Below are 25,153 nucleotides of genomic sequence, written 5' to 3'. Positions count from 1 at the left end.
CAAAGATGTAGACTTAAATTGTGACCTAGAATCTGAGCTGAGGAAGACAGTAGAGTCAGGAAAAGGATATAAATGGGGAAGAACTCTCTCTCTTCTCTGGGATGAGAAGAGAGAGATTATAGAAGTCAGGGCTGTGTGAGGCCTTAGAGAAAAACCTGCCCTTCATTTTACAGATGAGAAAACTGAGGGGCGGAGAGGTTATAGTGTATCCGAGGTGGACCCCTAGCTAGGTGGCAAAAGTGGAAGTGAGCCGGCGGCGGCCTTAGAATGATACAATGGGAGCCTTCAACGAGGCGCTTGATTTTCAAAGTAGGCGCCTGGATGGCTTCCGGGAGCTAGGCCGGCTCCGTTGCCACGGGAACAGGCTCCCTGACCTCGCTGGCCCACGCGTGGCTCTTCACTCCCAATAAAGTTGTTGTTGAAGAGCAGCGGGGCCACGTGAGCCGCCCCAGGGGCGGGGCCAGGGGCGGGGCCGAGCAGAGAGCTACCCGGTCGGCGGCTGTAAGGAGGGGAGGTGGGCGCGGGCGCGGGCGCGAGGGCGGTGGCCGGCCATGATCGCGTCGTGCCTGTGTTACCTGCTGCTGCCGGCCGCGCGCCTCTTCCGTGCCCTCTCAGGTACCGGCCCCGCGTCCTGGCAGGCGGGCGCCAGGCCCGGGCCCACGTCGGCGGGGCCCCGCGGGGCCTGGGGCCGGCGTGAGGCGCGTCGGGCCTCACGACCGCTTTCCCCAGGCTGAGGTGTGGGGAGGCGTCCCTCGGCCCCCGGGGCCGGTCCTGGACCCCACGAGGCCGGGGCCTGGCCGACGAGCCTCGCGGGCGGCCCCCCTCACGCCTGTGGCCTGGTGGCGTCGCGCCACGGTTAACGTGGGAAGAGGCCGGCGGAGGGGCAGAAGCCGCCCCTCCCGGACCCGGGGGTTGCAGAGGTTTCGGGGCCCGCCGAGTCACGGCCCTGGCGGGGGGGCGAGGGTTGGCGACTCGGGGCGAGGCGAACGCCCGAATTCTCTGTGGAGGGGTGTGTGTGACCCGAAGACCGGCACGTACCTGCCTGCCCCTGGGTTACTCCACCCTCACAGCCGCCTCTCAGCAATCTAGCCGGTGAAACACCGGTGCTCACAATCCAGAGACCCTTGAGCTTGAACCCCCAGCTTGGATGCCGGTTCCAGTGCGTTTAGGGTTAGAGATTCCGAGCCAATGCCGGGAGAGAGGAGAGTTAGTCTTTCACTTTTCCGTAATCTGCCCGCGCTCCCCTCCCAGGTATTTGAAATTCCCGAGGCTCTTATGAGACCATCAATCTCTGTGACAGATCCCACGGAACTCCCAGAATGTTCTCTGGCAACTTAGAGGGCGGGGCGGAACAAGAACTACTTTTCTTAGAAATAAGCGGTTCAGCTGCATTCTGTTCCCTTTCCAGAACTTTACACACACCGTGTGTGTGAAAAATAGTCATTCATTTCTTTATTTCTGCGTGTCTGTCGCTAGAGTGCAAGCCGCGGGAGGGCAGGGCCATGTCGCTTTTGCTCCCTGTAGCTCTGGGGCTAGCACACTGACCCGAATGTAGCAGGCACTGAACTCGGGAATATTTGTGCGTCCGTACTTCTGAGAAATGAGACACTCCGCGGAAGCAATATTTTCAGAGAATTAAAGCATATTCCTTTATCCACATTGCGGTCATTTCTGGAGCTCTTCTGATGTCCCGTGACAGCCTTAGTGACATATACGAGTCCACAGGTTTATAGACCAATAGTCAGAGTTTAGAGATATCAGAGGAGGGGCCACCATCGTCCCTCCCCCGAACTTTCAGCTTTGTGTATTGGTTTCTACAGAAGGTTTTCTTTCTACCCTCCCAATTCCCTCCCTCCCTTCCTTATAAAAACCATTCTGTTGAAAAACCAACCGTCGCCACCACCACCAAAAATCTGCTAAATTTGAAAACATACCTCCACACATGTAAACAAGAGAAACTCTTCCATCTGGTAGGCAGAGGATGTTTCAAGGGGCAGGGAAACAACAAGTCCCCGAGATTAAAGCCAGCAACCCAGCCCATGGATTTAAAGCAGGGTTTCCAAATCTCACCATTATTGACATCTGGGCCTGGATAGTTAGCACTGTAAGATGTTTGGCAGTAGCCTTCTCTTCTAACCTCTAGATGCCAGTAGCATCCCCACAGTTGTGACAGGCACTCTCTTTCCAGATAATGTCATATGTCCCCCAGGGGCACAATTACCCTCTGGTTGAAAACCACTGGTTTAGAGGGCCATACATCAACCTAGACTATAAATAAGATTGTATCTTTCACATTTGAACCATGTTGAAGTTTTTCTCGCCTTTAAAAAAAAAAACAGCTGATAAAATGATTCTCTGGTGATTGAGGGTGAGCATCGTGCCTGTCACTTGACCTATGTCATAAGTGATTTAGCGGGTGTGGGTGTTTGCTCGGGCAAAATACTGTGCTTGGAGTTTGGAGGCTCTAATTTTAGAGTTTTCCCACTTGCTTTCTTGCCTGTTGGCTGTCATTTGTGGCTGCCGTAGCAGAGAGATGACAGCTGTCTCTTGCTGTCAGTTGTTGGCACCTTCTGATTTACAGCCAGTGGTGTGTTATGGAATGGGAAAGCTGATAATGAAGTTTGTGAAGATTTATGAATAGAATATATAGCTTCGAGAAAAAGAGCAAGGGCCTTTGCTAAGAAGTAAACTGTATAGATTTTGAGACACTCTTTTTATCTACGTTAGGACTTTTTCTTTTGGAATGTATTTGTAGGTTAGGGGGTTTATAGAATTTGAAAGGCTGTTGGAGATTATCTAGTTCACACTTCCCCTGTGCCGACTTAACAGTCAAGAAGAAGTTCATCTCACTAGAGGCATTGTCCAAGGTCACATGGTTTGTTAATTTCAGTGCTAGATCATAACCCACAATTCTCCCATCCAAGTACTAACCAGGCCCGACCCTGCTTAGCTTCCGAGATCAGACGAGATCGGGCGCGTTCAGGGTGGTATGGCTGTAGACCATAACCCACAATTCTGATTCATGGTCAAGTGTTGGTTCTAATGCAGTGTGGCCTTTAGAACCAGAGAGTTCTGGTTCTGATGTTTAATAGGAGCCTTAACCTCCAGATAAAAGGGATGTGGTTGTATGTGACCATCTTCGTCCTAGATTCTGAGGGACAGCTGTTCTTTCATTCACACACTGAATATTTATTAGATCCCTACCATATACATTAGTTACTACATATAAAACACTTAGAATAGCACCGGGCACATAGGAAGCACTTCATGCTAACGATGAGGTGTTCCAGGTATTAAAATGGGCAGGCTCAGTGATGGTACAACCACGAGCAAGGTGGATATGCTTCTTGCTTGTATGGGACTTACATTTTAGTTGGGAGAAGAGTATGGGTTGGGTGAGGTTGTCATCTTGTAACGTGGTATTTTGGCTTGCTCCTTAGATGCTTTCTTCACATGTCGAAAAAATGCCCTCCTGGCGAAGAGCTCGTCCACCCAGGTAGAGGGCGACTTTGCCATGGCCCCTCGGGGGCCCGACCAGGAGGAGTGTGAGGGCCTGCTGCAGCAGTGGCGAGAAGAAGGGTCGAGCCAGGTGCTCTCGACTTCGAGTGAGGGTCCCCTTGTAGATAATGGACTAGCCCAGAGCAGCCTGGCACTACTGATGGATAATCCTGGAGAACAGGATGCTGTGTCAGAGGACAAGTGGTCCAACAGGCAGCTGAGTGACCTGCGGGCAGCAGAGAATCTGGAGGAACCTTTCCCTGAGGTGCTAGGAGAGGAGCCACTGCCACAGGCCGAAGGCCCGATGTGGGCAGCTGTCCCCATGCAGACTGGCCCCCAGTATGCAGACTGTGCTGTCCTCCCAGTGGGTGCCCTGGCTGCAGAGCAGTGGGAAGAGGACCCTGCAGTGGTGGCCTGGAGCATAGCACCTGAGCCCATGCCCCAGGAAGAGGCTGCCATCTGGCCGTTTGGGGGCCTGGGGCAGTTGCAGCCTCCCCCAGTGGAAATCCCGTATCATGGTGAGTCTGACGACTGGCTAAGGGAGCCAGGGGAGCAGCTTTGTTCCACTCTGGGTGGAGCCATTGCTAAAGAGAAGATTCTCTGGTGGGAGGCTCTGTCTCTGAATTCTGTTTTTCTCAGACTCTTACAGTGTCAGATCTAGAGGAGCCTGAGAGACCGTCTCGTTCAGCCCCACGGTCTTTCATATGAAATGACCACGATACAGAGAGGTAGCAGGACATGGCTGTAGTCCCCTGGCTAGATGCAGCACTGAAAGCCACCCTAGTTCCGATTCTCCACGATACTGTTTCTAGGAATAGAAGTGGAGATATCTCAGGGCCTGTACTCTGTGCCTCAGACAGAATTTTATCTTTTAGTTTTATCTGTGTTACATATTTGGCTTCCATTAAAATTTGAAGAATGAGTTCTGTGGTTCACAGGGGTTTAACGTCCACTTTGTGCCTCCAGGCTCTAGGGTAGATGGGGGACACATGGGGCTTATGGCCCCAGACATTTTCTTTTTCTTTTTTCTTTTTTTCCCTACAGACATTTTCAAGTATAAAGGTTAGAAAATGCCCAAGGCTGAGATTACTCTAGAAATTCTTTAACCTTGGTGACTATTAAGCATATTGATCTGAGGGATTCTCCACAGAGAGACCCATGGATTTATCAAAAGTGAGAAATTGTCAGCCTTTATTTATTGAACATGTACTAGGTGTCAGGTACTTTGCTAGGTACTGGGGATCCAGGCTGAACAGGCCAAGCTTGTCTCTGGCCCAGTGCAGCTTGCTGTCTAGTCTGGAAATGTCCGTAGAGTGCTGCTCAAATAGCCAGAGAGAGGGATGAGTGACAGGAAAGATGAAAAAAGGAACTGCAGACACAGTGTCTCTGGGTCAGGAGTGGGGAGGGCGGGGCCTGGGGTTAACATGTACTTCTTGTGGACCTCTCCTCCCCAACCCCTTTGCAGAAATCTTATGGCGAGAATGGGAGGATTTCTCTACTCAGCCAGATGCTCAGGGCCTGGAGGCGGGGGATGGCCCTCAGTTCCAGTTCACTCTAATGTCCTATAACATCCTGGCCCAGGACCTGATGCAGCAGAGCTCAGAGCTCTACCTGCATTGCCACCCGGACATCCTCAATTGGAACTATCGCTTTGCGAATCTCATGCAGGAATTCCAGCACTGGGACCCCGATGTGAGTGAAGAGGGAAGAAAGCGCCATCTTGTGTTTGTTCTGAACCTGGGCTGTTTCCCAAATAGTCTTTTAAAATGAGTTAACAGCTTATATACGCATAGGATCGGAGTTCTGCCTAGGGCTGGAGCCTTCTCTCCTGGAATAAACGAGTTTTGGACAGGTGTTGAGAAGACTCCGTGGGTACACACTTTCCAACACCTTTATGCAGGGAGGGAGACTCGAGGGATTCAGGGAGCAGGAAAATCCAGCACATGCTTCTGGTCTACTCAGCTGAAGTCCAGACCTTTCCTTGCTGGGGGTGGCTCTCTGGGAAGAGTTGGCCCTGTGGGAAGTTTCAGTGTGACCTTGCCTGAGACCAGCAGCAGCCTCCCACCTACCCTCAGTCTGTGCTTCTGGGGTGGTAGTCACTCTCCAGCATGCTTGGTACTCTGGAGTGATTGGTTTCCTTGTCACTTTCCCAGATCCTGTGTCTCCAGGAGGTCCAGGAAGATCATTATTGGGAGCAGCTGGAGCCTTCTCTGCGAATGATGGGTAATGCAGTTTCCTGGCATGTTCTTCAGTCTGGCTTCCTATGGCTCTGTCTGCTCTCTACTGAAGGCACCAGATTTTTCCTTCGCTTCAGTAAATCCTCATTCTCACCTGTGCACTAGTTCCCCCTTTGTATGGGTGAGAGTTCTGTAGTTTTAAAGCAATTCTGACATTAATTGCCTTGAATTAATTAATTGACATGAATTGCTTATAATCCTTGAACTAACCAACCCTATGAGGTTGAGTATTGTTATCCCTGTTTTACAGTGAGGAAACTGAGGCTCCGTAAATTTGTGTGACTTGCTTAAGGTCACCACATTTCAAAGGTAGTAGGTTGTGCAGCTGGGACTCTAGTTTGTTTGACTCTAGAATCCATGCTTTTCCTGTCAAGTTATATTTCTTCATATCCTTCTGTCCCACTTCTCTTTAGCCACTCAGTCATCTGGTTATACCTATAAGGGAACCTCTGCAGAACCAAGGAGTTGGCAAGGATAGGAACTCCCCTTTCAGAGCGGCAGGAGCAGTGCCTCAGGCAGACACGCCTGGGCGACTGCCACTAGTTGGAGGGATTCAGGCTTCCAGGGCTCTGACCTCTCTCTTTGGCCGGGTGTTCCTTGCAGGTTTTACCTGTTTCTACAAGAGGAGGACCGGGTGTAAGACAGATGGCTGTGCTGTCTGCTACAAGCCCACGAGATTCCGTCTGCTCTGTGCCAGCCCTGTGGAGTACTTCCGGCCTGGCTTGGAGCTCCTCAATCGGGACAATGTGGGCTTAGTGCTGCTGTTGCAGCCACTAGTCCCAGAAGGCCTGGGGCAAGTCTCGGTGGCCCCTCTCTGTGTGGCAAATACCCATGTCCTGTACAACCCACGCCGGGGAGATGTCAAGCTGGCCCAGATGGCCATTCTCTTGGCTGAAGTGGACAAAGTGGCCAGGTTATCAGATGGCAGCCATTGCCCCATCATCTTGTGTGGGGACCTGAATTCTGTTCCTGATTCACCTCTCTACAACTTCATCAGGAATGGAGAGCTCCAGTACCATGGGATGCCAGCCTGGAAGGTGAAATGGGGGAAGCCACGTCGGGCGTGGGAGCATGCCAAGGGAGAGATTGAGGTGTTGTCAACTAGTGCTGCTTCTGTGGCAGGGACCTCAGTTACACCTGTTCTGGCTCCCTCCTGCTTTTTCTTGTTCTGTTGATAGTTTTTGTACCGAAGCCTGGAAGTTAGAGATTCGTGGGTGCTTTTAGCATCTTGGAATCCTTTCAGCTTTTACCATTGATTTGTAGTTTATAAGTGATGCACCAAGTACGTCCTTGCAAGAATTCAAACATAAAATAAGACCAAACACCCCATTTATTACCTTCATTCCTTACCTTTCCCCTTAGAGTGAAGTAGTAACTGTTTGAAGTTTGGTGGTTGTCTTCCAGAATGTTCTGTATGTATTTACAGTGTTATCTATGTTTCTGTGATATTATAATTATAATTTACATTTATTAGGTACATAGTGGGTTCCAGGTGCTATTTGAAGCACTTTACATGTATTAACTCACTCAACTTTCACAATTTCTGTCATCGCTTCCATTTTTTAAGTGAGGAAACTAAGGCGTAGAGAAGTTAGACCTTTTGCTGGCTCTAGGCCATGCAGGTAAGGTAATGGTGGAGCCAGCATCTGTAACCAGGATCAGCAAGCCCTAGAGCTCTTGCCCCCCAGTACTATGCTGTGATTGCTTCTAACAGCTGTTATTGGATCGTGTGTGTGTGTGTGTGTGTGTGTATACACTGTAAGTTTCATTTTGTAGCTTGTTTTTTTTCACTCAGTAGTGTATTTATGGATCTATCTCATTCCTTTTGACTGCTGAATGTTGGCAGCATAGATATCTTATAGTTTCATCGTGTGTGTTAAGCCCTACTGATAGACCTTCAGCTTGTGCTGATTTCTTTATATGTCACTTAATCTCCCTGTTCTTCTGTTTTGTCCCTGGTGTCCGACTTACTGCCTAACTTTTGGCAGGGCACAGTGGAGAAAGGACACAAAAATGGCTGAATTAGTATTAAGCACTTTGGACTTTTATTTTAATGAGGTTACTCAAGTGCCAGCAATGTCCTGGTTCTCATGTGTGCAGAGAAAGGCCTTCTGCTGGAAAGCCATCATGATCAAGGAGCTCAAGAGAATGGGAAGAATAATTTAAGTGCCTACCATATGACCGGCACCATTAGGCATAGTGATTGAGAGCACTCGTTTTGAAGCCAGACAGTCCTGAATTCCTATCCCTGCTCTGCTATCTTGTGCAAGTTACTTAACTTCCTTAAGCCCTATGTACCTCATCTATATGCTAGGGAAACAATGGGAGCTACTTCAGAGGGGTTTTTGTTGTTGTTTGGTGGATGGAAATACAATAACGTACAGTAAAGTATTTTCTAGTTCCTGCTTCAAAGGAAGCAGTTAACAGTTGTTATTATTAAGATCCTTAATTGTATGTATTATTATTCCACTTTATAGTAGAAGATATTGAACCCAAGGGACTTAACTAACTTGCCCAAAGTCACACAGGTAAAAAGGGACCATTTGATTCCAGATCTGTTTTACTTGCGGTGGTATATTGAAAATGTATGTCCTTCAAGGCCAGAGAGATCGTATCTATCACTGCTCTCTCCCTAGCACTTAGCTAGTGTCTTGCACATAGCTTGGCATTCAAATATTTGTTGTTGTTAAATGAAATAAAGGGGATTTTGCTACACACGTTGGAGATATGCAGATGACTGATGTTGCCGAATGTTTCCCTACTGCGTTCTGTACATTCCCAGGCTGCTTATTGGTTTTGACCGAGGATGGTGACATAGATACGGTAAAGTGCTTTGGTGCATTTCCCATTTGCTTTGACCCTGTGGTTTCCTCATGATATAGTCTTAAGATACTAGACCTTGATCCAGAAGACTCAAAGATCAGGATAAACATTTTCCCACTGCAGATTAAATCCCCTGAAAGTTGATATTCCCTGTGGAGACTCAGGTAGATTTTTCTGAGGTGAAATTTAGGAGCCTATATATGTTCATACAGTTCTATTCTCTTTGACTCACATACCTCATTCTCTTACCACTTATTTCTGCCTCATGGACAATTCAATATTTCTGGTTAAAAAAACAAAAAGGGTTTACTCTCTCTCTCTCAAAAACAAACAAACAAATAAAAAGGGGCACCTGGGTGACTCAGTCGGTTAAGCGTCTTACTCTTGATTTCAACTCGGGCCATCATCTCATGATTTGTGGGATCAAGCCCCATACTGGGCTCTGCGCCAGTAACACAGAGCCTGCATGGGATTCTCTCTCTCCCCCCAACCCCGTCTTTCTCTCTCTGCCCCTCCCCTGCTTGTGCACAGGCACGCTCTTTCTCTCTCTCTCTCACTCAATAAGTAAGTAAGTAAATAAATAAGGTTTTAATTATCTCCTTATTATTTTTTTTTCAAAAAATATTTTAATGTTTTTATTTATTTCTAGGAGAGAGAGAGAGAGACAGCGTGAGCAGGGGAGGGTCAGAGAGAGAGGGAGACACAGAATCCGAAGCAGGCTCCAGGCTCTGAGCTGGCAGTCAGCACAGAGCCCGACGCGGAGCTCGAACCCACGAACCGCGAGATCATGACCTAAGCGAAAGTTGGACGCTTAACCGACTAAGCCACCCAGGCGCCCCAATTAGCTCCTTATTTTTAACCTTCCCCGGAGACTTATATGTTTTGCTTATATTATGTATATAGTGTGTGATTGTGTGTGTGTGTGTGTTGTCTGCATGTCCTAAATCAGGAGCTATTTTCTTTTTCCATCTTGGTGTCTTCATTCTCACCTGCTCTTTCCTTATAGGTATCCGGACAGGAAGACTTCTCCCATCAGCTTTACCAGAGAAAGCTACAAGCCCCATTATGGCCCAGCTCCCTAGGTATTACTGATTGCTGTCAGTATATCACTTCCTGTCATCCCAAGAGATCAGGTGAGCATGTACTGTATTTTTTTTTTTTTTAATTTATTTCTAGGAGAGAGAGAGAGAGAGACAGCGTGAGCAGGGAAGGGTCAGAGAGAGAGGGAGTCACAGACTCTGAAACAGGCTCCAGGCTCTGAGCTGGCAGTCAGCACAAAGCCCGACGCGGGGCTCGAACCCACGAACCGCGAGATCATGACCTAAGCGAAAGTCGGACGCTTAACCCACTAAGCCACCCAGGCGCCCCTGTTCTGTATTCTTTTTTAGCTTATTTATTTTGAGAGAGACAGAGAAACAGCAAGCAAGGGAGGGGCAGAGAGAGAGAGACGGAATCCCAAGCAGGTTCTGCACTGTCAGTGCAGAGCCTGATGTAGGGCTTGAACCCACAAACCATGAGATCATGACCTGAGCTGAGATAAAAGTCGGAGGCTTAACTAGCTAAGCCACCCAGGCGCCCCTAGAGACCACATTCTTGACTGGCTGTGCCTCTGTGCCCATTTTGGAAGAAAGCTATTATTTCAGTGACAAGAGAAAATGTAATTCCTTCAATTCTGTTAGTAAGTTCCTTTGTTTTTCTCACTGTCCTCATGATCTCCCAATGAAATGGACAACTTTAAATCCTATCTGTTGGAAATTCAACTTGTCTTCAGAGCCAGTCTTCCCCTGTGTCCCTGCACTGGAAGCTTCTTGGTATTAAGGAGGTTTCAGCTTGTGACTTCGCTTCCTTTCTCTCACTGTATGGCTTTTCCTGGTTTGCAGAGAGACTAAGGTATAGCCGAGACTTCCTGCTGCGATTCCGTTTCTGTGACATCGCCTGTCAACGACCAGTGGGACTGGTTCTTATGGAAGGAGTGACAGACAGTAAGCCAGGTAATGTGGGAACTAAGCTTGTTTTCTTGGTCTTCTTTTCCTCTTCATCCCTGATATTTGTCATGTGGTTTCTTAGTCTTTGTGTAAGTATAATTGTTAGAGGTAAGCTTGTGGTGATAAACATGCTTAGAAGGAAGGACCGTTGGAGTTCTGTGGCCATAGGCATGTCTGGATGTGCAGCACAGTGGGAACATAGGCCAAGAATCAAGAGACTTGAGTTGCAATAATATATGAGACCTTGAATGAGCCATGTAAACTTTTTAAGCTTAAATTGTTAATAACTAGCATGTGTACAGCATATAGGAGGGAAGGCGCACACGATAGGGCTTTCAAAATCCTAAGGTGACAGTAGTCCTGCTTGTAATAAAGAAGTTACTCCTACTGAGAATTTCCAGATCAAGCATGGCAGAGTATACTTGACATTTGCCTCTTCTTGTCTCTGAAACCATTCCAAAGCAAGAAGGAGAATGGAAAAAAGCGATGCAAAGTCCATCCTTGAGAAAGGAGTTCTGAAGGTATTTGAAACCGTGGATCACAGCACAGGAGAAATAACTGCAGGAAGCACCGGAGATTGTGCAGGGGTGCCGGAGGAGGTATGGAGGGACATATCTTGGGACTGTGTGCATCTCACAAGGAAACGGCACAGTGCATTTCTCCAAGGTGAAGAGTGTACCTGAAGGCACACAACTAAAATCCCTTGTTTCCACCAAGAATAAGATGCCCAGGTTGTCATAGGAGATTTTCTGAACCTGTTTTGGTCTTAAGAGGCACTGGAGAACAGCCTGGTCAAGGAATCAAGCCCTATTTGCATTAAGCAGTCCGTTTGAGTGGCAGAGCAAGGATGAGATGCTTAGAGAGCTGCCTATCGCTTTTGAATGGAGAGAAATAAAGATGAAAAGGACTCATATATGGCCCTGTGTCATCAGCAATATTCCGGTTACTTGGAGTGTATACCCACTTCTTCCCTTAGAGAAACTGTACAGCTAGCTGGTACAGAAAAACCTCCCCTAATTCAAAGCTGCGTTGCCTAAAAGGAGCCAGCATGAGATCTGTGCTAGAATACTGCAAGAAAGAAAAGCAGAAGGAACTGGAAAAATAAAAAGCAGATAAAGAATGCTTACCTCAAAGATAAAAATTGTTGCCATGAAGCATATGAAAAATTATGAATATTTTCCCATGAATGAAAAAGTGAAGCATTCGCTTTTATAAAATAATAATAGAAAAAAAGTGCATTTATAACATAAGTTCATGCAAATGAACTTTCATCTGAAGATGAAACAGAAGCTGCAGAACTCAGGAAAGAAGTGGAATAAAAAATTTAAAGTCACATAAAATGAAGACAAAATTGGGTGTAGCATAAGAAGGAATAGGAAGAGCTACTGTTGAAAACAAGAGACAGAGGCCATGAAAGAAAAAGCAAAAGGAAAAGGAAGTAAAAAGATAAAAGAGACTAGAGAAAAATGACAGTAGTGAAAGGCAAGGCGATTCTCAACATATAATTGGAGTTCACAAAGAAGAAAACCAATATAATGGCACACAAGAAATGTATAAAGGTATGATTCAATTCAAGGAAGATTTTCCCCAAATTAAAAGATGTGAATCTTCAAATTGAGAGGATGCACCATGTTTCAGTAAAAAATAACATAGGAGAATCAACAATAAGACATCCTTGTAAAGTTACTGGAAGCCAGAAATAAAAGAATCCTTTGGGCAGTTGAACCAAAAAGATTGGGCTACTCTTAAAGGTAGAAATAACCAGGTTGGCTTCAGGCTTCTTAACATTATCATTCAACTCTAGAAGACAGGAGAACAGGCTTCAAGGAAAGAAGGAATGGCCCAAGAAACTCATACTCAACCAAAAGCCTTTTTTGACCAAACTGCTGTAATTACCTAAGACGACAGCAATGACTGGAAAAACTATAGAAGGACTGGTGATAAGCAATGAATTTATTTTTTCTTGTAGGAATTTAATTTGAATTGGCATTTTGCACAGAGTAATGAACATTTCAGTGGCTCAGTTTTTTTTAAATTGCAAATCTAAATCAATTATATAACTAGTAATAGCGATAATCATACTGATGGCCCTCGTGCATTAAGCAGCTAGCACATGCCGGGAACTGAGATGACTGCTTATATTGAGTGGGCTCCACAGGGAGGCAGTGGCTCAGTGTTTTATAATTACAAAAATCTAAAGTTAAACAGTAGTAGGATCCCACAAATTTAAGTTAAGAATAGATTATTAAAAACCAAAATGAAACAGGGGCATCCAGCTGGCTCAGTTGACGGAGCATGTGACTCCTGATCTCGGGGTTGTGAGTTCGAGCCCCATATCAGGTATAGAGATTAGATAAATAAGCAAATAAAATTAAAAACAAAATAGTCCTGTACTTGAAACCTAAAACAAGGATTTTTTTAAAAGAATTTTTCTTTCTTTTTTGTTTTTTAAAGTTTATTTATTTTGACAGAGACAGAGATAGCGTGAGCAAGAGAAGGGCAGAGAGAGGGAAAGAGAGAATCCCAAGCAGGCTCCACACTGTCAGCACAGAGCCTGACCTGGGGCTTGAACTCATGAGCTGTGAGATCATGACCTGAGCTGAAGCCAAGAGCCAGATGCTTAACCGACTAAGCCACCCAGGTGTCCCAAGCATTTCAATTTAATAACAAAATTAAACCAAGAACCTTTATAATATATGCTGACAATCACTTTGTAAGCAGAATCATTATGTAGGGGAAAATACCCAGTTCACTAATATCTAGTGCAAAATAATAGCAGTATTTTAAAAATTGAGGTTAAATTTGGGTAAACACACCCATTCACTGTGATATTTGTGTTCATCATCTGTTACCATACAACGTTATTGTAATACTAAGTCTGTTCCCTTACATGTAATTTTCATCCTTATGATTTATTTTATAACTGAAAGTTTTTAGCTCTTAATCCCCTTCACCTATATTGCCTCCTCTGGCAATCCCCCCTTTGGCAAACACTGCTTTGTTCTCTGTATTTATGAGTCTATTTCTATTTTGTTCTTGTTTGTTTTGTCTTTTAGATTCCATGTATAAGTGAATTCATATGGTATTTGTCTTTCACTGTCTGAGTTATTTCACTCAAAATGCCCTCTAAGTCCACCCATATAGTCGTAAATGGCAAGATTTCACTCTTTTTTTTACGGCTGATAATATTCTGTGTGTGTGTGTGTGTGTGTGTGTATATATGTATGTGTGTACACACCATGTGTTCCCTATCCATTTATCTAGTGATGGACACTTAGGTTGCTTCCATATCTTAGCTACTGTAAATAATGTGAACATAGCGCATATATCTTTTTGAATTAATGTTTTTATATTCTTTGGCTAAATACCCGGAAATGGAGTTACTAGCTTGTGTGGTAGTTCTATTTTTATTTTTTGAGGAAGCTTCATACTGTTTTCCATAGTGATAACACCAATTTTCATTCCCACCAACAGTGTACAAGAGTTTCTTTTTCTACACATCCTTGCCAACACTTGTTATTCCTGGTCTTTTTTGATACTAGCCGTTCTGACTGGTATGAGGTGATATCTCATTGTGGTTTTGATTTGTGCTTCCCTGATGATGAGTGATACTGAGCACCTTTTCATGTTTTTGTTGGCCGTCTGTATGTCTTGTTTGGAAAAATGTTTATCTGATGAATGTCTTTTAAAGACTCCAAATCTAAAAATCTACCACCATTTTTAGACCATGACTAGAAAGGCTTAAGTGCAATAAGGAGACTATAACATATGATCTTTTTTTCTAGAAGATGTGTTTAGATGTGCTAACAAATAATACTTCCAGTCTAATACTAGAGTCATGCAGCCCACTAGTGCACATCAAAACTTACCAACTTGACGGTGACACTGATTTCAATGGGCAGCATTTGAGCTGCAGAAGGAGCTGCAGTGCTAGGCAGTGGTGGTCTAACCTTCACATAGGCTGACACTGCATTGCCCTGGAGAATTCTGCAGTGCCCAAGGTGTGTAATAGGAACATGGCATTCTCACTGTCTCCAGTTCCCTTTGTGGAGGAATAATTCATCAAGAGGGAATCTAAATTTCAAGTCCTCTGCTTGTAAACATTTTCAGTTACTAAGGATTTATTCTTTCCAGTATGGCCTTAAAGACACTGAAAGGGGTTACTATGGTTTTTTTTTTCTTGTGAACACTTGCCCATTTCCATTGAACTCTGGACCTTCAGGTCTTTTTACAAATAACAAACCACGTGCCCAATAAAGTGCATTAAAGGAAAAAAACAATTGCTGATTATTTTTGTAACCACTATTTACAAACTGACCAGATGGCCACAGATCAAAGGCTGTCTGATCAGTTTTCTAACCAGGGACATTCTGAATCCAGCTTCTTCACTGGCCTCTCGACATGTCTGGACAGTTTATCCTCTTCCCAAGTACTTGCAGAAGAACGTACTTGTTTGGCTGATAGCAGTGGGTCAGGGACACTGCGGCTCAGGTAGAGGCAGCTGTGGCCCATGTTCTCACATGCCTAGTGGGGCATGGAGAGGCCTCGAGGCTTGTGCGACTGCCAGAACACTGCTGTTTGTACCCCGTGCTGCATGGACAGAGCTTGGTGTTGAGGGAAACCATTTTTAGTATCCTGCTGGTCACTGAGATTTTTCTGGTATATTGTAATAGTAAAAGATGTGACTCAAAATGAAGATGTTAGTGTTATGAATATTTATGCTCCGATTAACATTACATCAACCATCACAAAGTGAAACTGCAGGCTTTAGCAAGGAACAATAGTCAGAAAATAACTAATGGTAAAAGGTTTTAATTCACCTTTCTCAGCCCACAACAGATCAATTAGATAAAAGATAAGAATATGGAAGTCTTCAGCACATAGATTATGGTAAATCTGATGGGTACATCTCAAATTCTGAATATTGAAAGTAGAGCAAAGACATCTTTTTAAGTAGTCATGGGAAATTCTTAAGAATTAGACCACCATTGGGGTGCCTGGGTGGTTCAGTCGGTTAAGCGTCCAACTTCGGCTCAGATCATGATCTCACAGCCTGTGAGTTCGAGCTCCACATTGGGCTCTGTGCTGAGAGCTCAGAGCCTGGAGCCTGCTTCAGATTCTGTGTCTCCCTCTCTCTCTGTCCCTCCCTCACTCACGCTCTGTCTCTCAAAAATGAATAAACGTTAAAAAAAAAAAGACCACCATAAAAACCTCAGTAAATCTCAAGCAGTAGAAATTGTACAGCCTTCCTCTGATCATACATTCAGTAAAAATAGAAATTAAAAACAGAAAACTTTTTCATCTGGATATTTAGAAATTTTCAAGCCACTTTTGAGTCAAAGGTGAAATTTAAGGATAAATGCAGAATATCTAGAAAATAACAGAAGTGCCATATTTGTGGACTATGGCTAACACAGTGCTCAATGAAAAGTTCATAGAATTCTGTAGAATATTTAGTATCACAGAATTACATTAATAGAGAAGAAAATATAAAAATGTGTAAATTACACATTCAATTCAAGAAGTTGGAAAAAAGAACAAATAAACTGAAAGAAAGCAGAAGATAAATGGGAATAATTTAGAAAACAGAAATAGTAGAACTAATAAAATCTAGGAGTTAGTTGTTTGAGCAAAAATCAGCTGTCAATTAGGTGAGCCCATTAGCTAACCTATTTCAAAGGGCAGGGAAGGAGCAAGTGAAAGTATCTAGATGAAGAAAAATTAATAGGATTATACGAGGGTTCTTGGCCCAGCTAAGTGCAAAAGAAATTAAAAACTTAGAGGGCATATATTAATTTTAGAAAATATAATTTAATATAACTGATTACAGAGAAGAAAGAGAATCTAAGTGGGGAAAAAAACACCTAAAATTCTTAGAGATGGAGTTCCATGAAAACAGTAGGCTCAGATTGATAGAATGTCATCAAACCTTTGAAGAATTTGTAATTCCATTATTTAATTATTACAGTGCACAGAGGAAGAAAGGGGCCAATTATTTTTATGCAACAAGTATTTTGGCACCGATAACCTGACAATGATTACATCCAACCATAGATGCTAATATTCTCCGCTTATGAATATTGATGGAAAAAGTTTTAAATAGATCAGGAAACAATCTAGCAGCACATTGAAAGAACAGTAAATATACTGTGACCAAATGGAGTTTATCAGAAATAGAATGATGATTTGTTAATTGAGAAATCTATCAATATAACTTATCATACTAATATATATGAAATCTATTAAAATATATGAAATGCATGTCATCTTATAGGTGTCAAAGAGACTTAAAATTCAACATCTATTCTAGAGCTTTTATTTTTAATTAATTTTTAAATATTTTTTATGCTTATTTTAAGAGGAGAGCAGAGGAGGGGCACAGAGAGAAGAGGACAGAGGATCTTAAGTGGGCTTTGTGCTGACAGCAGGGAGCCCAACACGGGACTCAAACTCACTAACTGCAAGATCATGACCTGAGCCTAAGTTGGACTCAGCCGACTGAGCCACCCAGGCTCTCAGATTTGAGATTCTTAAACCCGCCCCTCTCCTAAAATGAAGGAGGAACTAGATACAGGCATACCTTATTTTATTGTGCTTCACCTTATAGCTCTTTTGCAGACATTGTGTTTTTTTACAAATTGAAGGTTTGTGGCAACCTTGCATCGAGCAAGTCTATCAACACTATTTTTCCAACACCCATTTGCTCACTTTGTGTCTGTGTCACATTTTGATAATTCCGGCATATTTCAAACTTTTTCATTATTACTATATTTGTTATGGTGATCTATAATCAATGATCTTTGATGTTATTATTGGAATTGTTTTGGAGGGTCAAGAAACACTCCCATTTAAGATGCCAAACTTAAGTGATAAATGTTTTGTGTATTCTGACTGCTCTACCCACCAGCCATTTCCCTGTCTTTCTCTCTTCCTCTCCTTAGGCCTCCCTGTTCCCCAAGACACAACAATAGTGAAATTAGGTCAGTTAGTAACCCTACAATGGCCTTTAAGTGTTCAAGTAAAAGGAAGAATCCTATGTCTCTTACTAAATCAAAAGCTAGAAATGATTGAGCTTAGTGAGGAAGGCATGTTAAAAGCTGAGACAGGCAAAAGCTAGGCATCTTGCCCCAAATAGTTAGGCAAGTTGTGAATGCTAAGGAAAGTTCTTGAAGGAAATGAAAAGTGCTTCTCCGGTGAACATGTGAATGATAAGAAAGCACAACAGCCTGACTGCTGATATGGATGGGAAAAGTGTTAATGGTCTGGAGAGAAGAGCAGCCTGGCCACAGCATTTCTTTAAGCCACAGCCTAGTCCAGAGCAAGGCCCTAACTCTTCAATTCTGTGAAGACTGAGCAGTGAAGAAAGTGCAGAAGAAAAGTCTGAAGCTAGCAGGGCTTGGTTCTTGAGATTTAAGGAAAGAAGCCATCTCCATAACATGAAAAGCATAAGGTGAAGCAGCAAGTTCTCCAGAAGATCCAGCTAAGATAATTACTGAGGGTGGCTCCACTTAAAAGATTTTCAATGTAGATGAAACAGCCTTCTATTGGAGGAAGAGGCCATATGGGATTTTCACACCTAGAGAGGAGAAGTCACTGCTTGGCTTCACAGCTTCAAAGGATAGACTGACTATTTTGTTAGGGGCTGACATAGCTGGTGACTAAGTTAAAGCCAGTGCTCATTTGCCAGTCCAAAAATCCTAGGACCCTTAAGAATTACGCTAAATCAACTCTGCCTGTGAGCCATAAATTGTACAAGAAAGCCTGGAGGACAGCATATCTGTTTACAACGAGATGTACTAAATATTTTAAGCCCACTGTTGAGAGCTACTGCTCAGAAAAAAGGATTCCTTTCAAAATATGACTGCTCACTGACAATGCACGTGGTCACCCAAGAGCTCTGATGGAGCTGCACAACGAAATTAATGTTGTTTTTGTGCCTGCCAACTCAGGATCCATTGTGAAGCTTACAGTTCAAGGAATGATTTTGACTTTCAAGTTTTATTATTGGAGAAATATACTTTGTAAAACTGTAGCTGCCATAGGTAGTGATTCCTCTGTTGGATCTGGGCAATGTAAACTGAAACCTTTTAGAAGGTTTCTAAATGGAATGATTCCTCATTCTAGGTGTCACTGAGAACATTTGTGATTCGTGGGAAGAGGTCAGAATACCAGCCTTAATTAACAGGAGTTTGGAAAAAGTTGATTCCAGCCCCCAGAAATGACTTTGAGGAGTTTGAGACTTGTGCAGGAAGTCACTACAGATGTGGTGGAAACAGCAGAAAAACTAGATTAGAAGTGGACTCTGAAGGGGTGCCTGAGTGGCTCATTCGTTTAAGTGTTTGACTTCTGCTCAGGTCATGATGATCTCACAGTTTGTGAGTTCAAGCCCTGCATCAGGCTCTGTGCTGACAGCTCGGAGGGTGGAGCCTGCTTTGGATTCTGTGTCTTCTTCTTTGTGTCCCTCCCTGTCTTGTGCTTGTGCTCTTTCATGCTCTCTGTCTCTCTCTCTCTCAAAAGTAAGTAAATGTTAAGAAAAATTAAAAAAAAAGTGGAGCTTGAAGATGGTACTGAATTGCTGCAATCTCATGATCAAACTTTAATTATGTGGAGTTGCTCCCTATGGATGAGGAAAGAAAGTGGTTTCTTGAGATGGAATCTACTCCTGGTGAAGGTGCTATAAAGATGGTTGACATCAAAGGATTTAGAACTTAGTTGATAAAGCAGCAGGAGCGCATGAGAGTATTGACTCTAGTGTTGAAAGAAGTTCTTTGGGAACAAGTTGTATTAAACAGCATCGTAGGCTACAGAGAAATCATTTGTAGCCAACACCCAGATTAGTCAGGAGCCTTCCACACTGGGGGAAGACCTTCCACCAGCAAAAAGATTATAACTTGCTGAAAGTTCAAGTTATGGTTAGCAGTTTTTTGCAATAGAGTATTTTTTAAATTAAGGTATGTACATTGTTTTGTTTAGACCTAATGCTGTTGTACACTTAAAATACAGTACAGTATACACATAACTTTTATAGGCACTGGGAAACCAAAAAAATTCATTTGACTGGCTTTATTGGTCAGTCACTTTATTGCGGTGGTCTGGAACCGAACCCACCATATCTCTGAGGCATGCCCTGTAATCTCTTTCACAATTACAACAATCTTGGTCACTTGGAGTGTGTGGCAGCAGCTTGCACCACAGAGGTGAGGAGCAAGAGAACGGAAATGGAGTCACCACAGGCCTGAAAATTAAAAACAATACCAGAGCCAAAACCAAACCACAGCATTTATCTCAGCTCCAAAAATCAGCGTCTGTAGTAGCATCCCCGTCAGAGTCAGGGGTAAGACAAGGATGGCCACTATCATTATTCAACTGTGTTCAGAGATACCAGCCAGCAAAATTAGAAATAGAAAATAGGGGTGCCTGGGTGGCTCAGTTGGTTAAGTGTCCGACTCTCCCCCACCCCTATCAACCCTCAGTTTGTTCTCAGTGTTCAAGAGTCTCTCATTGTTTGCCTCCCTCCCTCTCCCCAACTGTTTTTCCCCTTCTCCTCCCCCATGGTCCTCCATTAACTTTCTCCTAATCCTCTTATAAGTGAAAGCATATGGTATCTGTCTTTCTCTGCCTGACTTATTTCGCTCAGCATAATATCCTCAAGGTCCACCCATGTTGCTACACATGGCCAGATTTCATTCTTTCTCATTGCCATGTAGTATTCCATTGTATAGATAAACCACATCTTCTTGATCCATTCGTCAGTTGATGTACACTTAGGTTCTTTCCATGATTTGGCTATTGTTGAAAGTGCTGCTATGAACATTGGGGTACATGTGCTCCTATGAATCAGTACTCCTGTATCTCTTGGGGTAAACTCCTAGCAGTGCTATTGCTGGGTCATAGGGGAGTTCTATTGTTAATTTTTTGAGGAATCTCCACACTGTTTTCCAGAGGGGCTGCACCAGTTTACATTCCCACCAACAGTGTAGGAGGGTGCCCGTTTCTCTACATCCTTGCCAGCATCTATAGTCTCCTGATTTGTTCATTTTAGCCACTCTGACTGGCATGAAGTGATATCTCAGCATGGTTTTGATTTGTATTTCCCTGATGAGGAGGGATGCTGAGCATTGTGTCTGTTGGCCATCTGGGTGTCTTCTTTGGAGAAGTGTCTGTTCATGTCTTCTGCCCATTTCTTCACTGGATTATTTGTTTTTTTGGGTGTGGAGTTTGGTGAGTTCCTTATAGATTTTGGATACTAGCCCTTTATTCGATATGTCATTTGCAACTGTCTTTTCCCATTCCATCTGTTGCCTATTAGTTTTATGAATTGTTTCCCTTGCCGTGCAGAAGCCTTTTATCTTGATGAAGTCCCAATAGTTTATTTTTGCTCTTGATTCCCTTGCCTTTGGGGATGTGTCAAGTAAGAAATTGCTGCGATTGAGGTCAAGGAGGTTGTTTCCTGCTTTCTCCTCTAGGGTTTTGATGGTTTCCTGTCTCATGTTCAGGTCCTTTATCCATTTTGAGTTTATTTTTGTGCATGGTGTGAGAATGTGATCTAGTTTCATTCTTCTGCATGTTGCTGTCCAGTTTTCCCAGCACCATCTGTTAAAGAGGCTGTCTTTTTTCCATTGGATACTCTTTCCTGCTTTGTCAAAGATTAGTTGGCCATACATTTGTGGGTCCAGTTCTGAGTTCTCTATTCTATTCCATTGGTCTATGTGTCTGTTTTTGTGCCAGAGAACTCATTTATAGTTCTAATAGTTTTTTTAAATGGATTTTTGAGAATTTCCTTTATATAAGATTAAGTCATTTTGGACACCAAAATAGCATTACTTCTTCCATTCTGATCTGGATGGCTTTTATTTCTTCTTCCCCATGATTGCCCTGGCTAGGTCTCTTTAATGTTAAGTGGTGAAAGTGGACATCCTTGTCCTGTTCCTGATCTTAGAGGCAGAGCTTTCAGCCTTTCACCATTAAGTGTGATGTGAGCCCTGGAGTTTTTGTGGATTCCCTTTAGCTGGTTGGAGATGTTCTCTTCTGTGTCTAGTTTTTTTATGTGTTTTTTCTTTCCATAAAGGGGTGTTGAATTTTGCCAAATTGTTTTTTTCTGTGTGTACTCAGATGATCATGTAGGTTTTGTCCTTCAGAATTCTATTAATATAATGTATTACATTAATTGATTTTCAGATGTTAAACCAACTTTACATTCCTAGGATAAATTGTAATTGGTCATAGTATATAATCATTTTTACATTTTGCTGGATTTGGTTTGTTAATACAATGTTCTTTTGGTGCTCTGAGACTTAATTTCCAACATGGGAAAGATGGGGGTTTCCTCCCACAGCAAAAATTCTATTCAATTCTGATACCATATGCCCAGAGATAGCATCAGATTCTTCAGGTTAAAGAAAGGCTCAGTCCTAGAAGACTGCCCCCTTCCCCAACTTTAGATACTGGTCACAAGCCCAGCCTGTGCTTCTGACAAACTAGGTTCTAACAACCCCCTCTGTGGACTTCGGGATGCCAGCCATAAGTCCAGGTTGTTACCTGTATTTGCTGGCCAACTGGCTGTTCTAAATCCTCTCTACTTCCTTGGGTTTAATTAATTTGCTATGATGGCTCACAGAATTCAAAGAAGCATTTTACTCACTAGATTGCCAGTTTATTATAAAGGGATAAAACTCAGGAACAGCCACGGGGTACCTGGGTGGCTCAGTCGGTTGAGCGTCCGACTTTGGCTCAGGTCATGATCTCATGTTCATGGGTTTGAGCCCTGCGTTGGGCTCTGTGCTGACAGCTCAGAGCCTGGAGCCTGTTTCAGATTCTGTGTCTCCCTCTCTCTCTGCCCCGCCCCTGCTCACGCTTTCTCTCTCTCTCTCTCTCAAAAATAAATAAAACATTAAAAAAAAAAACCCAAAAAACTCAGGAACAGCCAGATGGAAGAGATGCATAGGGCAAGGTATTTGGGAAGCTTACATGCCCTCTCTAGGCATGCCATTTTCTCCAAACCTCCACGTGTTCACCAGCCCAGAAGCTCTCTGAGGCTTTATTACATAGGGTTGATTAAGTCATTGGCCATTGTTGATTCAAGCTCCAGCCCTGCTCCCTTCCCAGGAGGTTCAGGGAATTGGGACAGAGTTCCAGCCCTCTAATAACAGGTTGGTCTTTCTGGTAACCAGCCCCCATCTTTCAGTGCTTTCCAAAAGTCACCTCATAATATAATAAAAGACACCTTTATTGCTGTTATCTCTTAGGATATTCTAAGAGTTTGGGGAGCCGTGAGCCAGGAACTGTGGACAAGGCCAAATAAATACTTCTTATAAATCACGGTATCACAGTCATTGGGAATTTTGCATGTAAATTCACAGGGGATATTGTTCTGTAGTTTTCTTTATGATGTCTTTGTCTAATTTTGATTAACTGAGTAATACCTCATGGATTGGGAAGTGTGTCCCATCTTATTTTTTGGAAGTATTTGTGAAGGATTTGTATTACTTCTTTAAACATTTGGCAGAATTCATCAGTGAAGCCATCTAATCCTAGACTTTTCTTCGTGGGAAGTTTTTAAATTACTAATTGTTTCTTTACTTGCTTATAGGCTATTCACATTTTCTATTTTTTCTTCAATCAGTTTACATAGTTTGTGTCTTTTTAGAAATTTGTCCATTTCATCTAAGTTTTCTCACTTGTTGGTTATAAGCAGTTGTTTATACTATTCTCATAATTTAAAGATTCCTATAAGGTTGGTAGTGGTGGCCCTTCTTTCATTCCTGGCTTTAGTAATGAGTCTGTTTTTTCTTGGTCAATCTAGCTAAGGGTTTGTCAGTTTTATTTATCCTTGTTATCCTGTTGTCTTTATCAGTATGGGCTATTATAACAAAACACCCCTCCCTGGATGGTTTATAAACAACAGAAACTTATTTCTCACAGTTCTGAAGACTAGAAGTACACGATCAGGGTGCCAGCATGGTCTAGTTCTGGTGAGGGCCCTCTTCTGGGTTGCTGAGTGCTAACTTCTTGTGTCCTTACACGGTGGAAAGAGGGTGAGGGAACTCTGTAGGATTCTTTTTATAAGGGCATTAGTCCCATGCATGAGGGCTCCACCCTCATGACCAAATTACCTTCAAAGGCCCACCTCCAAATACCATCTCACTGAAGATTAGGATTGCAACATACTTTGGGAAGGTACATTCAGTCCATAACACCTATTAATGTCAGTAGGCTCTGTAATCATATCCCTTCGTTCTTTCCTGATGTTGGACATATGTATCTTGTTTCTTTGTGTGTACAGATTTATGTTTATTTAAGAGTGTATACATGTTATATGCTATGTGCATATATGTATATAACAGATGGTATGTGATAGAAAATTTCTGAAGGAATATACCAGGAATTTGGTAACATTGGTTGCTTCTCAAGAGGGAAATTAAGTGGCAGGAGTCCCAGAGTGGGAGGGAGACTTTTCACTGATACTTTTCTCTACATTTGATTTTTATACCACATTACTCTATTACCTATTCTAAAGAATAAATTTAAATAAATTATTTGAAGAGGTGCTGAGCCAAGGAAGAAATGTCTGTGTTCAAGGCCTCTGCCTGCCTTCCTGTGGTTTTTGACTTTGGTCCATTGTTACTTTTTCCCATTACCTTTCTCTTTCCCCTTTCCCCTTTTGTAGCAATCCAGTTAAGGATCTGAGAAGGATTTCAGGGTGCAAGGTTCTGACCCTTCTTAACTATATGTGAATAATAATACCTTTTTTCTCTGGTCTTCTGTAGAGCGACCTGCTGGCTGGGCTGAGTCTGTGCTTGAGGAAGACACCTTGGAGCCCGAGCCTGTCTTGCCCAGGTGATCTTCCTGCTTGCTTTCTAGCCCCTATCAGAGTGTATGAGATTCTCATTGGCTCTCCTGAGGCTCATTGAGGGGGGTAGTTTTTGCTGAGCTCTTTCTTCTCCTAAAATGTGCTAAGCTTTGGAGGGGTTGGTGTGCAGAGGCCAGAAGTGACTCACCTAAGTTCTTGCAGACAAAAAACCCATGCACTTTTCCTCAGGGAGTAAGGCTTCACAGAAGGATTTGCTGTCCCCTCCACCCCCACCCCCCCAGACAGGGACACATTAGCTATACTTTACCAGGTAATTGTAGGAGAGTTGGTGGGGTAAGGAAAGTCAGGGGGACTGAGTATAAATGTGTCTGTTCCTAGGCTAATTTTAGCTAAGACCATCTACCTCTTATTAGCATGGGAAGTAATTTGCTGAGATGGAGTTATTTGGGATCGTCCCTTAAAAAATTTATAAAACCCACAGAGAAAGTGACTTTGAGAAAAATTCAGTAATGTTTGCTGACTGACATTTTCTCCTTCATTCCCGTAGGACTGTAGGTACCATCCAGCACTGCCTTCACCTGACCTCGGTATATACTCATTTTTTGCCCCAGCATGGCCGCCCAGAGGTCACCACAATGCCCCTGGGTCTTGGAACAACTGTGGATTACATCTTCTTCTCAGCTGAGTCCTGCGAGAATGGGAACAGAACTGGTAAGCCTGGTGGGTCCTGGGTTCACAGAAGCCACCTTCAAAAGTCCCTGGGAACGGCTGATAGTAGGTCAGGCATTTGGTCACATGGC

General features: G+C 43.4%; 1 protein-coding gene across 3 annotated transcripts in view; it reads left to right on the top strand.

The window, feature by feature from the left end:
* The window catches only part of ANGEL1 (angel homolog 1), a 46,199-nt gene that overhangs the window by 12,440 nt on the left and 8,606 nt on the right, over positions 1-25,153 (top strand). For 2 of the 3 annotated variants that reach the window (XM_039232343.1, XM_039232345.1), the window contains exons 1-9: positions 500-615; positions 3,441-4,016; positions 4,964-5,190; positions 5,652-5,721; positions 6,339-6,772; positions 9,565-9,691; positions 10,439-10,549; positions 24,310-24,379; positions 24,901-25,064. In XM_039232343.1, coding sequence (XP_039088274.1) covers positions 552-615; positions 3,441-4,016; positions 4,964-5,190; positions 5,652-5,721; positions 6,339-6,772; positions 9,565-9,691; positions 10,439-10,549; positions 24,310-24,379; positions 24,901-25,064 — 1,843 coding nt within the window. In that variant the 5' untranslated portion in view covers positions 500-551. Of the gene's footprint in view, positions 1-499; positions 616-3,440; positions 4,017-4,963; positions 5,191-5,651; positions 5,722-6,338; positions 6,773-9,564; positions 9,692-10,438; positions 10,550-24,309; positions 24,380-24,900; positions 25,065-25,153 lie in introns of those variants that run through there. The other variant, XM_039232344.1, reaches the window with a different exon arrangement.

The sequence above is a fragment of the Hyaena hyaena genome, unplaced genomic scaffold (genome assembly GCF_003009895.1).
Source record: "Hyaena hyaena isolate Hyena2069 unplaced genomic scaffold, ASM300989v1 scaffold_65, whole genome shotgun sequence".
Classification (NCBI taxonomy): domain Eukaryota; kingdom Metazoa; phylum Chordata; class Mammalia; order Carnivora; family Hyaenidae; genus Hyaena; species Hyaena hyaena.
The sequence above is the reverse complement of the archived record's forward strand: the minus strand, read 5'-3'. Positions and strand labels throughout refer to the sequence as shown.